General features: G+C 44.3%; 1 protein-coding gene across 1 annotated transcript in view; it reads left to right on the forward strand.

Annotated features, from left to right (window-relative positions):
* The window catches only part of Zgrf1 (zinc finger GRF-type containing 1), a 59,399-nt gene that overhangs the window by 41,303 nt on the left and 3,916 nt on the right, over window positions 1–14,180 (forward strand). The window contains exons 18-23 of the mRNA XM_033755988.1: window positions 2–62; window positions 2,328–2,487; window positions 5,584–5,661; window positions 6,064–6,211; window positions 9,211–9,338; window positions 10,616–10,739. Coding sequence (XP_033611879.1) covers window positions 2–62; window positions 2,328–2,487; window positions 5,584–5,661; window positions 6,064–6,211; window positions 9,211–9,338; window positions 10,616–10,739 — 699 coding nt within the window. The remainder of the gene's footprint in view (window position 1; window positions 63–2,327; window positions 2,488–5,583; window positions 5,662–6,063; window positions 6,212–9,210; window positions 9,339–10,615; window positions 10,740–14,180) is intronic.

The raw sequence follows: 14,180 nt of genomic DNA on the forward strand, positions 1-14,180 counted from the left end.
GCGGACGGTGCGGATGCTGGCGGCCGAGGAGCCACGCGCCCCACCGGTCACCGTGATCCGCGGTGAGAAGCACGGGGGACCCCTGCCGGGACACGTGGTCATTCCTGGGTGGTGCATTCCGGAGCCGCCCCAGGGTGTGCAGACCTGACCCAGAATCTGCAGCAGGGTACCCGCTGGAAGGCAGTGCACCGTGCCCGGTGCTGCGAGCGTCCAGCTTTGGCCAGATGTGCAGAGGTGCTGTGTGCGGGGCCTTGCCTGAGCAGCCGAGCCTTATTACTCTGTATCAGCGCTCTTTCATTCTTCACAAGCAGCTGTTCGAGATCGTTTTGTTCACATAAACTGCTCCTGCTCTTGCCCTGTCTTCTCTGAAACTGATCAGGAAATTAGCTAGGTGCTTGCCTGTAATCACTGCACTGGGAGGCTGAGGCAGGAGGATGCTGGGCGAGCCCTCCGGGCTATCCTGAACTACGGAGGAAGATGCTGCCCCCCAACATGAAGTTAGTAACAAACTTTTTCAATGGCCTGTATACCTTTTCCAAGGTACACGGTTTTGGCCCTGTTTCTGCCTTTTCCCTTTGGGCCAGGGGAAGACCTCCATTTCCTCTGGTTAGAGTAATGCGTATCCAAATCCGCCCTCCTCTGCCGCTCACTGCCTCTGACAGGTCTGTACCCTAACGCTGACTCGACTCCGTGTGCTGCGTCACGTCTGCCTTGCTGGCCGAGATGGACACCCGGCATCCCTGCGGATCGTCTTTCCCGCGTCAGCCCCGTCCCGGCAGTCACGGAGTGGGGCCCCCCTTGCCGACTCCCGTGCGCCCCCCGTGGCTCGGCAGGTGACGGTCAGCTCTGGAGCCCTGCCTGTGTCCTGGCGGCACCGCTGCCTAGCTGCGTGGTCCCGGCAGGTTACTTGTCTCAGTTTCTGTGTCCCAAGCTGTGGAATGAGGACGATGACCGCGTAGGCTCGGAGATTAAAGGACTCGGCCTGGGTCAGATGCGTAGATCGAGGTCTGGCACCTGGGAGGCCCTAGGAAGTCTGCATTCATTATTTCAGAATTTTTATGATTATCTCACAGCAGTGGAGCTGCCTTTAGTGTTACCTTTCTGCATATTGTGACCCAGCTAGTTTTGCTAAAATGCAATCTGATAAATCAGTCCTGGTTCGTAAAATCATCAATAAGTTCTCTAACCTGTTTTTTGCATTTGTATGTGTTCATTTTGAGACGGTCTTGCTTTGTAGTTCATGCTGGCCTTGAACTCACTATGTAGCCCAGGCTGCCTTTGAACTTGCTATGGCTGTGTCTGGATGCCCCCCAACGCCTCATGTGGTCAGAGCTGGGGCTTTTCAGAGGTGGCTGCATCCTGAGTGTGATGCTGGCATCAAAGAGGTGTGATTACTGAATTAGTCCACCCATCAGTTTAGCATAGTTCTGCGTGTGGGTAATGGGAAGGGTGGCTGTGAGTTGCCTACCCTGAGGACAGGTAGCCCAGATAGAATTTAAGGGACAGAAAGGTTGTTTCCTTCCGCTTGCTGCCTTCTGCCTGCCTGCTCTGCGACGCCCCTCTGCCACACCACCCTGCCTTGGAGCCGGCAAACTATAACTGAAACCTCTAGGAACTGTGAGCTAAATAAACTTTTCTTCCTTTAACTTTGTTTTTTTGTTTTGTTTTTATTTTGTTTGTTTGTTTGTTTTGAGACAGGGTCTCACTATGTAGTTGAGACTGATCTGGAACTCACTATGTAGCCTAGGCTGGCCTTGAACTCACAGGGATCTTCCTGCCTCAGCCTCCTGAGTGCTGGGATTACAGGCATACGCCACCGTGCCCAGCTTCCTCCTTCAATTTTAAATGTCAGGTATTTTGTCTCAGCATGAGAAAAGTAACTGAAACAGAGCTCATGGTGATCCTCCTGCCTCAGCCTCCAGAGTGCTGGGATTATAAGCATGTGCTAACATGCCTGGCCCTGGATATCTTATTCTAAAAGATATTCTGCTACCTCTCACTTTTAGGCAGCAGTCCCATGACTACCAAAGCAGAGATGGATGTTTTCCATCTGTGGTCCCGTAACAGTGTTTCTTACCATATGCTTTCATCCTTACCCCTTCATCTGTGTAGCCTGTTAGGTGACTGTGGTCTCGTTCAGGGGAGAAGTGCTTTTTGAGTGTTCCTCTGTTCCTGTGCTGACCAAGTAGTGGGCACTCGGGGCTTTTTAATACAGTCATTAACTGAATGAAGGAGGGTGTGGCATAGATGGAGGAAAAACTTCCAGTATTTCAGAAATATTTTGAGTCAGTGTCTTGATTCTTTCCCCTTTCTTCTTAAATAATCAGGTGTTTTTGGCGCGGGCAAGAGCTATTTGCTAGCGGTGGTGGTCTTGCTCTTCGTACGCCTGTTTGAGCAGAGCGACACTGCTGCCGTAGGAAATGTACAGCCGTGGAAACTTCTCATCTCCTCCTCCACCAACGTCGCTGTGGACAGGGTGCTTCTGGGGTAGGTGTGATGGGGGTACTGGCGGCTGTCGGGAGGGGCGGTCACGGCCCCATCCCTGCAGGTCCTGTGAGCTGGCTTCTGACAGGAAGTGGTGACAGGCTGCTTGCTGCTCGGATGTGCTGAGCCTGATGGTTTGGCACTCACGTGGGATGCTCAGGCGATAACTGCGGTCCAGCCTCGATCCCGATCCCGATCCTGGGGCTGAGGTGCTGGGAGGCTCCCACATGACTCAGGGCGCTTCTCGGTGCTGCTGCCTCTGCAGCACGCAGGGCTGGCTGCTGGGTGGCTCCTCTCTCCCAGGTGACAGGCAGGCCTGCCCCCTGCTTGCTATTAAAAGCACTGGCTCTGAGCCAGGTATGGCTGCTGTCTATAATCCCAGCTCTTGGGAGGCTGAGACAGGAAGATCACAAGTGCAAGCCCAGCCTGGACAACTTTGTCTCTGACCCCTGAGTTTGGGATCTACTGTCTTAGAAGAATCTAAAATTAAATCCCAGAACCACAGTTGGAGGACAGCGTCTTGGCCATCTGCCTGTGTGAAGGCACAGAGAACATCCAGTATAGGAGCAAATTCCCTGTGATGAATGTTACCATTGTGTATATCTAAAATGTACCAATAAAAGTTTTGCTTCCAAAACAAAACAATATATATATATAAAAGCATAAAATATAAAATGAAAAAAACCAACAAAAAAACCAGAACAGAGCAATCTCTGTAAATTATATTTCTAGTTTCAGTAAGCGGACTCCAAAGAAGGCAAGAGATTATAATTTGTGATTATAGGGCTGGAGATTTAGCTCAGTGGTTCCACCACTTGCTTTGCAAGTGCAGAGTCCTGAGTTTGATCCCTGGTACCAAACAACAACAAAACAATAATAATAATTTGTGATTATATAAGATTTTATGAAAAATACAAAAAAAAGTTTTACCAATATTATTTATCTCTTTTTGATCCTGGGGATTAAACTCAGGACCTTGTGCTTGCCAGGCAGTCACTGCTGCTGAGCTAAATCCCCAGCCCTGTTTTACCAACATTTCAGTGTTTAATTATCTAAATTCTGACATAGCTGAATCTAAGCTTTCTGTTATTACTATTTTGTTTGTGGTATTGGACATTGAACTGAGGGCCTTTTTATTGAGCTGCATCTCTTGCCTGTTTGTATTTCTTTTATTTTTTATGTTGAGACAGGGACTTGCTAAGTTACTCAGTTGGGGCTCAAACTTGCTATTCTCCTGCCTCAGCCTCCCAGAGTTCTTGGGTTATTGGTATATACCATATACCCAGCTGACACTTTTATGAGGAGAAATATTCTGTAATTTAAAAGTCTAGGCTTCTTAAAAATTGACTTTTATACTCACTTAAATTAATGCCTATGTAGGATACATGCAGCTTTTACATTTTGCTTCTAAATTTGGAATTTAGTAATATATAATATTTTCTGTCTTGCTTTTTTTTTTTTTTAACTTAAAAATGATTTCTCTATGGTATTAGATCTTAGAAAACATAATTTTCAGCTGGGTGTGGTGGCGCATGTCTATAATCCCAGCAATGGGGAGGCTGAGGCAGGAGGATCACTGTGAGTTTAAGGCTAGTCTAGGCTACGAAGTGAATTCAATGCCAGCCTGAGCTACAAATGAGACTCTCGCAAAAAAAGAGAAAATATAATTTTTGTAATTCTATTATAGTCAGTGATTGTACCATATTTTAATTAGTAGATTTTTGATGAGTAAGTTCTTTCCAAGTTTTTACTATTTTAAATTATATTGTGAAAAAGGTCCTTAAATATAAGTCTTTATTCCTATCCCTGATTTCCTTTAGGAAAAAGTCCTAATCCAAGAATAGAATATCAGGACATCTTTTTTGTTGTTGTTGTTGTTTTGAGACAGGGTCTCACTATGTAATTGAGACTGACCTGAACTCACTATGTAGCCTAGGCTGGTCTCGAACTCACAGCGATCTTCCTGCCTCAGCCTCCCAAGTGCTGGGATTACAGGTATGCGCCACCACGCCTGGCACATCAGGACATCTTTAAGCTTCTTAACATATCCTACACAGCTGCCCTCCCAAAAGGCTCTGACATGGTGTATGTACTCTTAGGGGAAACTTGGAAGAGTGGCTGAGGACTGCTTTTTGATCCAGGACAACAAGGAGTTGCCTGGGGACTGACCAGAAAAGAACATGGAATTGCTTATCCTGAAGTGAAGATATAATAGTAGACGCTTAGAAAACAAAAATCCAGAAGTTAAACTGGGCTTAGTGGACCATGCCTGTAATGCCAGCACTTGACAAGTTGAGGCAACAGGATCACCATGAGCTCAAGGCCAGCCTGGGCTACACAGTGAGTTCAAGGCCAGCCTGAATTACAAAGTGAGACCTTGCCTCAAAAAACCAAACCAAATCAAACCAAACCAGACCAGACCAAACATAAATCCAGAAGGGAGATGGTAGGTAAGTCCTGACTACTAAGAAGCAATTGGAAACTTTTTTTTTTTGGTACTGGGGATCGAACTCAGGATCATGTACTTTTGGGGCAGGCATGGTACCGCTGAGCTACATCCATGGCCCAGTTGGAAACATTTTTGAAAAGTTCCTTGATGTTTAAATCTCTGAAAAGGACCTCTGTCTTCTGTGATTAGCAGAGACATCTCAAGTGCAAGGAGGCTGGACTCAGTCCCTTCTGTCCACTAAAGGACCACTTTTGTGTACATCTGAGCACAGTGCTTCCTGCTGCAGTGGTCAGGACAGTACACTTTTCTTGAGGAGAAATGGAAGAAGAAATGGGGATTTATTTTGGTTTGGTTTGGTTTTTGCAGATCTAACCCATGGCTTCACGTATATTAAGTGAATGCTGTACTCCTAAACTACATCCCCATGGATAAATATATGTACATTTTACCAAAAATTATTTTAAAAAAACTCTGTAAAGTGTGTTATATAAACAAGATCTTGCAACTACAATGCATTTACTTTGAGTGTAAAACTTGAATGTTGAGTTATGTAACTCTAAAATGTACTGCTATATAAAATTAATGTTAATAAATATTATAAGAAGCTATTTGATAAATAATCAGGATCTGTTTTGTCTTGATTTCTAAAGGCTTCTCAGTCTTGGATTTGAAAAATTTGTCAGGGTTGGGAGCATTAGGAAGATCGCCAAGCCAATTTTGCCTTATAGGTAAGACTGCCAAATTCTCAAATTTGAGGAAGTTTTGTATAGCTCCTCCCTTAAGTCTAGTGAATAAGAGGAGGATGCCTTGTCTTAGAAAATTTGACTTAGAGAATGGAATCTACAGACCGCGGTGACTTTCCTCGGGACAGCCCACCCTGTGTCCTCCAGGGTGTGCTTTTCTCTTCTTTTTCTTGGCCTAAGCTCACTCTTCACTTTTACTTTTTCCAGTAAACTTCACTACCATTAAAAAAAAGATAAAGACCTGCCTCGCAAACTCAGGGTCCTGAGTTTGATCCCTAGTACTGGAAAAAAGCAGTGGAATCTGTATTTTGCTCTTTTGTGATTCATGGAGAACAAAATAGAGTAGAGGACTACTCTTTTACATAATTCTCTCTCTTTTTCCTCTAGCCTGCATGCTGGCTCAGAGAATGAAAACGAGCAGCTAAAGGAGCTCCAGGCACTCATGAAAGAGGACCTGACTCCTGCAGAGAGAGTGTGTGTGAGGAGGAGCATAGAGCAGCACAAGCTGGGCACCACCAGGACCCTGCTGAGGGAGGTGAGGCGCTGGCCGCGCTTGCTGTCCTGATTGTGTTACTCGGGTCCTCCTCACTTTGCTCAGTGGAGCAGTACTTTCTTTAATAAAGCAAACTCTCGTGAGCCTAGAAAGCGAGGTGCCTGTGTGGACGGCGTCTTCCCAGTGTGTGTTGCGGTTGCTGCCCAGTATTCTTGTGCACCGTGCCTGGGTCACTCTTTCTCCTCCTCCCAATTTGCATATCTCTTTATAGGTGTGAAAGGAAGGGAGGACCTTAGAGATTTCTGGCAAGCTGTAGGAAAAATAGAGAAGTCCTGGTCTTGGGCATATTACCAAAGTGGAATTTGTCTTTGACGCTTTCCCAGAAAGCAGACTCCAGGCTGTCTGTGTGCAGGAATCCGGGGCACAGACACTTGGTGCCAGGCTGGTCACACAGGGTTACGGAGCATGTCACCCCTTGGTCTGCTCATCCAGCCAGACTGGGCATCAGCTAGGAGGAGAGAGAATCTCACAGGTTGCTCTTGCACTAAAGGAGAGAATGAAGAACAACAGTTGTTGTCTTTTTGTATTGTATGGAAACTGGGAATGCTTGGCAAGATACTCGGGGAGGGCCTGGGATGTAGCTCAGCAGTGCCTCACTTGCATGGTAAGCACAAGGTCCTGAGTTCAATTCCTGATACAGAGAGAGACTTGGGGAAGCCAGCCTGCTTGAGATCCTGTATTGGTCAGCAATTGCTGAAATAATGCTGTGTAATGGATGAAATCTCAGTACTTTAAATGAGACAACTACTGTGACTCCACAGATCAACTGCAGCTCAGATTTAGGTTAAGGTCGTGTCTCTTAGAAGAATTGCCTGTGCATGGTGATCTTCCTCTGACAGATGGCAGAAGTACACAAATACAGGCCAGATCACAAGATTGAAATCTCGGGTTCTGTCATCTGCACTACCTTCTGTTTGCTATTTCAGCTCATACAGCCATGCCCAGTCACACTTACCCTGCATCACTACAAAATCACAGGCAAAACGCACAAATGTGCAGAAATAATCTCATAGGAATGAGGGAATTAGGAATAATCAATATACAGCAGGTTCTGGTTCTGGAAGTCCTTGGAGGGCTTAGACTGATTTCTGAAATCTGAATTGTAGAGAACTCTGTCCCGCCTTCTCCAGAGGAGCTTGGATTGGCTGTGCTTGGTGAGTACAAATGAGCCATGTGTGCGAAGTACTTACCGACACAGTAACGGTATGCAAGAAACGATGCAGTGTAAGAAAGGTTCTTCACAAGTCTCGAAGTGAAACCCACTCTTAATAATCTATTGCTGACTTATTACCCATTCACAAATGAAAACTATTTCAGTGAAAATGTGTTTTTAAAGCTTTTTGCTGACAAGTTCCCAGTCCATGTTTGGAATTGGGAAATGGGCAGAAAACGTTCAGATGGGAAGGAAGGAGGAAGGGAGAAAGGAAGGGAGCAACAAGAGAAAAAGGGAAAACAGAAGAAAAGAATGGAAGCAAAGCTTTTCTACACAGGAAGGGGAGGGGACTTGAGAGGGGATGGGATAAAACAAAATTTATTAAAAATAGTTAACGCATGTTTAATATATGTATATATTATATCCATCCCCAATAAATAAAAGCAGAAGTTTGTAAGAATGTTAGAAAAACAAAATTCCCAGTCCACTCAAGCAATCAGACCTGACAGTTTTACAATAAAGCTGAATGTAAAAAAAAAAAAAGCTGACTTAAAAATGCTGCATGGTTAAGTACTTACTTCTCCCAGGTCAGAAACAAAGTCTTCTCCTGGTAAAAATAAATTTATAAATTTTAAAAAGTGAAAGTGGTATAATTCTTTAAAGAAGAAATTTAGTTCTTTAGGTTTTATATTAAGGTATTTCATTGTAAAAAATGCTTTTTGATTTATAGATTTCAGCTCTTTCTAAGGTTGTTTTCATTGGATGTAATTGCCAGAAATTAGATAACACACAATATTTCAGAGTGGTACCATCAGCAATGTGTAAGCTACAAGGTTGGAATACTTTTGAAGAACTGAATGTTTAAATACTTGGAATTTCTAACATGAATGTGGCTGTAGGATTTTTTATTTTGTTTTTAATGAATGCAGGACAACCTAATTGATAAAGATGTTATGTGTGATGAATGTTATGTGTATTAGTAAGAAAACAAAGTATTTAGAGTACTTTCTTGTTTCATAGGATCTAGAGACAATGTTTAACCTGCCAAGCATATTTTTGTCTAACACATCTGATAAAGAGATGGTCAGTTTCTATGGATTGCCCTTGCTAACAGGAAGTATAACTACATTCAGATTAATAGAAGGGAATGCACGTTCCATGAGTGTGTACACATGTACTTACACACCAGATGTGTGTGCGTGTGCACAGCCAGAAGGCTCCAGACCAGGACTGCACCCACTAAAAACTTCATAGTGTGGGGCTGTGGCTCAGGGGCAGAGCACTGGCCCAAGCTTCACCCAGCACCGCACATACAAAAACACAAAAAACAAAAAACAAAGCAAGGGCCAGGGATTTAGCTCAGTGGTTCCACCGCATAAGGTCCTGAGTTAGATCCCCGGTACCAAAATAAAATGGCATTCTATTGTAATATTTAAAACTTTCAAGATTCAAACATATTAAAGGGTCAGGTGTATTTCTAACTTATGTTCCTTGGAATTAGCCACCTTTCCCTTCTTGCATAAACCCTAAAACTCGTGTGCGTGAGGATGTAAGCACAGGACACCTTCCCATGTCCTCCCTTCCCGCCGTGCGTATGGCAGCGATCTGTGTCGTCACTGCGGCTCCCTGATCACTGTAATACTTGCCGTCCGAGTATCCAAACGTGCCTTGTATCAGTTCTCACTCGTGAGCTTCACGTAGCGTGTGTTCTAGGGTTTCCGGCCTGTGTGTGGGAATGGTGGCAGCGGAGGGCAGAGACCAAGCGTCTCCGCGTTCCAGCGTGTGAGGTCCGCCTGGGCGCCCACGTGGCCCGTCTCCTGTCCCGCAGGTCCGCGTGGTGGGCGTGACGTGTGCCGCCTGCTGGCTGCCCTGCATGAACGGCCTGACGTTCCCGGTGGTCGTGCTGGACGAGTGCAGCCAGATGACTGAGCCCACCTCGCTGCTCCCCATCGCTCGGTAGGTGTTGGCAGAGCGTCGCCTCAAGCCTGCCTGCTCCGTGCCTTTTCACACTGGTCAGAGGTCTTCGCAAGTCAAGTGCTGAAACTGATATTTTGATAGTAATAGAGAGGGATGCTTTTTGAAGGAAATGCATGAGAATTCTGTTAGGTTACAGTTTCGACCTTTAAATCACGTAATCTTTAACTCCGAGAGAGCCCTAGAGCTGGGATGCGAAGATTCCTCAGCTAGCAAAAAGCCTCCTCCTGAGTCATAGTTTGAGACCTCGCTCCAATGATTCTATTCTTCAGTTCCCTTACTTTGATGCAGTCTGAACGTTCAGGTTCTGAAAATGTTTTTAGATTATGAAAGAATATAAAATATATAAAGAAAACAAGTTGGAAATTAAATTTGTCTCCTAACTTTAGAAAACTGTGGATCTTCTAAGCATCCCCGATAACAGAAGCCTGGTGCCCTCGAGCACCCCTGGGGAGTGGAGGTGTGAGCAGCGGGGGCCTGGCTTCCGGCCCAGCGCCACCCATCGCGAAGTCTCCTGGGCAGTGCGAAGACCCCCAGAGTGGGAGGCAAAGGCCTTGCGCAGCCCGGGTTAATGAGGGAGCAGGGTCCAGTCTGTCAGGATCGGGGGTGTGGGACAGTCCTGGGTGAGGCAGGTTGAACTGGTCGCTGCTCCCAGGAGCCCGGGGGAGTGTGTGGCCCTGGGTGGAGCTGAGGGAGCCATATAGCCCCTGCCGTGTCCAAAACATATCACACACTTCATCTTTTCACACCTGCTGGTGCCGGGCCATTTTGTCCAGGTCACTGCTAAGAACACAGGCATGGAGGGACAACAGGACTCGCTGTGGCCGCAGCTTATAGTAGAGTTGAGGTTTGGATGTAGGTCTGTCTACAACATTTGGACTCCCCCCCCACTATGTCTTACTTGTGTTTAGAAAGACAGACAGTCCCCTGAGAACCTAATTTACCCCAGCTTTAAAACAAGAGTTTAAGCCAAATGAATTTAGAAACTTCCCCTAAAGACTTTATGAATCTTAAAAATAAATGTTTCCTACATCTGCTCTGTGAAATCCTAATTCCTTGCAGAGGCAGGTGATAGTGAATGGGTTTCTTATGGAAAAAAAATTACACGAAAGATTTTCATCGGCACTATCCAACCTTGTTTGTTTTTGGGACACTTCATGGGATTTGAAGTCTTGGAGTACATTTTGCAAAGAGCAATAAATGATATCAACATGTCCCTTTTTCGTTCCTTAGCTTAAGTTTTGAAGTTTTGTTTTTAGGTTTGAGTGTGAGAAGCTGATTCTTGTTGGAGACCCTAAACAGCTGCCTCCTACAATCCAGGGTTCTGAGGCAGCTCATGAAAATGGATTGGAACAGACCCTTTTTGATCGGCTTTGCTTAATGGTACGCACTGCTGAGTTCCTACAAGGGTATCATCATTTGTGGATTACATACTGTGTGGGTGGTAGGGAGAGAATATCAGAAAACTTAATCTTTGTTCTTAAGCACTTAACAGTTGGATTTGTTTAGACAGTACTCATCTTAAAGATAAGTAGAATCCTACAGTTTTAGCAGGGCTTTATGAAAAGAATTTTTCCCCAGTGCTTCAGGAACAGGTAGGGAGTATGTTGCTTTTGTTTTAAAAGCCAGGAAACTTGTGATGCTTCTGTCAGCTGTGCAGAGCTAGACATTTTAAATGAGTTATTAATGTATTAGACATTTAAAATGAATTATTAATGTATTTTAAAATATGAGATTCGAATAATATAGTTATCTGAAGTGGACAGTTCAGTGGCATTTAGTACATTCACAATGCTGTGCAACCACTGTCTTGGTCTCGTTCCCCCAAAATTAACCTTTGCACTTAGCAGTTATTCCCTGTCCTCTTCTCTCTGGCCCCCAACAACCCCAGTCTGCATTCTGCCTGTGGATTTTCATATTGATGCAGCCATACAATATGTGTCTGGATTATTTTACTTAGCACATCACTCTGAGATTCACCATTTGAGATCTGTACTGTACTACTTACTTTTTCCTAAAGAACATCTGCAAGGTTGTACAAGTATCACCCATCTATTTCCACAGCTTTTAATTATTCTAAACAGAAGCCTTGTACTAATTAAAGTCATTCCCCATTCTTCCTTCCTGACTCTGATACCTTTGGTCTACTATTTGTCTCTATGAATTTGCCTATTCTAGGTTCCTTGTATAAATGTAACTAACGATATGTGTTATTTAGTGTCTGGCTTATTTAATCAGCATGTTTTCAGAGTTCATCCATGTTGTAGCATGTGTCAGAATATCACTCCTTAAGGCTAGACTATGTGTGTGTGTGTGTTTGGATTATTTTTACCTTTTGGCTTTTGTGAATAATGCTGTTCTAAACACTGGTAGACAAATACCTGTTCGTTTTTGTTTTTGTTTTTGGGGGTACCAGGGATTGAACTCTCAGGATCTTGCGCTTGTAAGTCATGCGGCGGCACCACTGAGCTAAATCCCCAGCACAAATACCCATTTGAATCCCTGCTTTTAGTTTTTTTGTTTAGGTTTTTTTCCCACTTTTAGTTCTTGACCATAGACTCCGAAGTATAATTCCTGGGTCACACAATAATTCTGTTTAACCTTCTGAGGAAGGGCCAGTCTTCGGTAGCAGCCACACCATTTACATTCCCAAAAGTAATGCATGAAGGTTCTGCTTTCTCTTGTCATATTCTGCTTTATTTTTATTTATTTTTGGTACTGGGGATCAAACTCGACTTTGCGCTTGTAAGGCAGGCGTGATGCCACTGAGCAAAGTCTGTGGCCCTTTTATTTTTACCTTTGTAGTGGCAACCCGAATGAGTGTGTGTTATCACATCTCCCTAGCCAATGATGGTGTGGAACATGGCATGCTTACTGGCAATTTGCATATCTTCTTGGAAGAAATGCTATTCAAGCCTTTGCCTGTTTTTCACTTGGCTTCATTTTTGTTGTTGATGTGTAGGAGTCCTTTCTATATTCTGTTTGTTTGTTTTTTGAGACAGGGTCTTACTATGTAGTTGAGCCTGACCTGGAACGCACTGTGTAGCCCAGGCTGGTCTCGAACTCACAATGATTCTCTTGCCTCAGACTCCCGAGTGCTAGGATTACAGGTGTGTGCCACCACGCCCAGCTCTTTCTATATTCTGGATATTAATTCTTTATCAGATGTAAAATTTGAAAAATGTTATTTTCATTCCGTGGCTTGTCTTCTCACTTTTGTCTTGTTTTTGGCAGTGCTGGGATTGAACCCAGCATCCTGTGCATGCAAAATAAGCACTCTACCCCCGAGCTCCTTTAGTTTCTGGTAATATCCCTGGGTGCACTGAAGTTCTTGATACTGTTGAAGTCCTTTTAATACATACTTTTAGGTGTGTGTTGCTTATGCTTTTGGTGTTGCCAAAACATTTTTCCCGGTGTTTTCAAGAGTTTTGTAATTTTAGCTCTTCAGTTTAGGTATTTGATCTATTTTGAGTTAACTTTTGTATATGCTGTAGGGTCAGAGCCCAATTTTATTCTTTTGCAGATCTCCAGTTCTCTTTTTCTTTTTTCTTTTGTGTTTTCTTAAAAGAGGAAGGAAAACCCATGTGAAATGAATTGTTAAATGAGTAAATATTTCTTCACCCAGAAGAGATATTATTTCCTAGTGATGTATCTAACAAGAGATTTTAGATCGAATAGGTTGATTTCTCTATTTTTAGAGGTACAAATACTAATGTTTTATGATTCTTTCCTACATCCCCCCAAAGTTCTCACTTTGTTATTACATTGTTATTTTTATATTCTGAGTGTACAGCATTTATCTTTTTTCTATAGTAGTAACTCGGACATTGAGAGCCAGTTGTGTATTTAAGTAGATTCAGTATTTGGCTTCTCCCTTTTCCAAGAGCATCGGACTTTATCATCTGTCTTTTTTTTCTTTTGGTACTGGGAATTGAACTCAGCACCTTGCACTTGTGAGACAGGCAGCAGCACCACTGAGCTAGATCTCGGCCCTATCATCTGTTTTTTTTAAATGTTTGAAAGCACCTGCTGCCTTTAACTGTAAGAGGCTCCTTGGCTGGGGGTCCATTCTCAGGTCACAGCCATTTTCTAGCATGCACTGCTGTGACGTTTAGGGCCAGATTATTTCTCCCTTATAATTTTTCTTTCTCCCTGCCTGGACTCAGTAACTGTGTTGCCAACCCTTAGCTTCCGAAGAGTGCAGCAAGCTCTTCCAGCTCTACCTCCTGAGCTGTTTTCCAGTGCCTGTGGTCTGAGGTGAGGCTGGCACAGAGCTGGGTGACTGGGTGCAGCGGGCACACTGTGCTGGGGCTCGTGGCTGGAGGTGGCGTCCCTGCCGCCGGCCGCATCCTGTGTAGTACTAGCTCTCACTCCCGCTCAGAGGCCCGCCCACCTGGGCCTGGCTTCCTCGGGAGCCGCTGGCCCGGGGCTCTGGCGAGGTGTGCAGCCCCTCTGTGCTGGGTCTCTCCCCTGGCTGAGTCTTCATTCCCCGTCATGGGCCTTTGGTTAGTTACAAACATTTCTTTGTTGCAGAATGGCTAGATTTTTTTTCTTTGCTATTTAGTATTTTTGTTGTTCTTTTAGCTACTAGGGAGAGGTTTGTGAAATGCAACTGTTTTCTGCTTTCCTCATTCAGAAGTACCCCGTTCCTTGGGTTTTAGGTTTCACTGAGTTCTGAGCTGACTTGTAGTCAGCATTTTAGAGAACCAATCTTTATATCGACCTGAGCGTTTCATTGGAACTGAAAAACTTCTTATCCTTCCCATGATGAGTCAACATCCAGCTCCTTTTGAATCTTGACTTTTTTTTTTTTTTTTTTTTTTT

The sequence above is a fragment of the Fukomys damarensis genome, unplaced genomic scaffold (assembly GCF_012274545.1).
Source record: "Fukomys damarensis isolate Sample0158 unplaced genomic scaffold, DMR_v1.0_HiC HiC_scaffold_25, whole genome shotgun sequence".
NCBI lineage: Eukaryota > Metazoa > Chordata > Mammalia > Rodentia > Bathyergidae > Fukomys > Fukomys damarensis.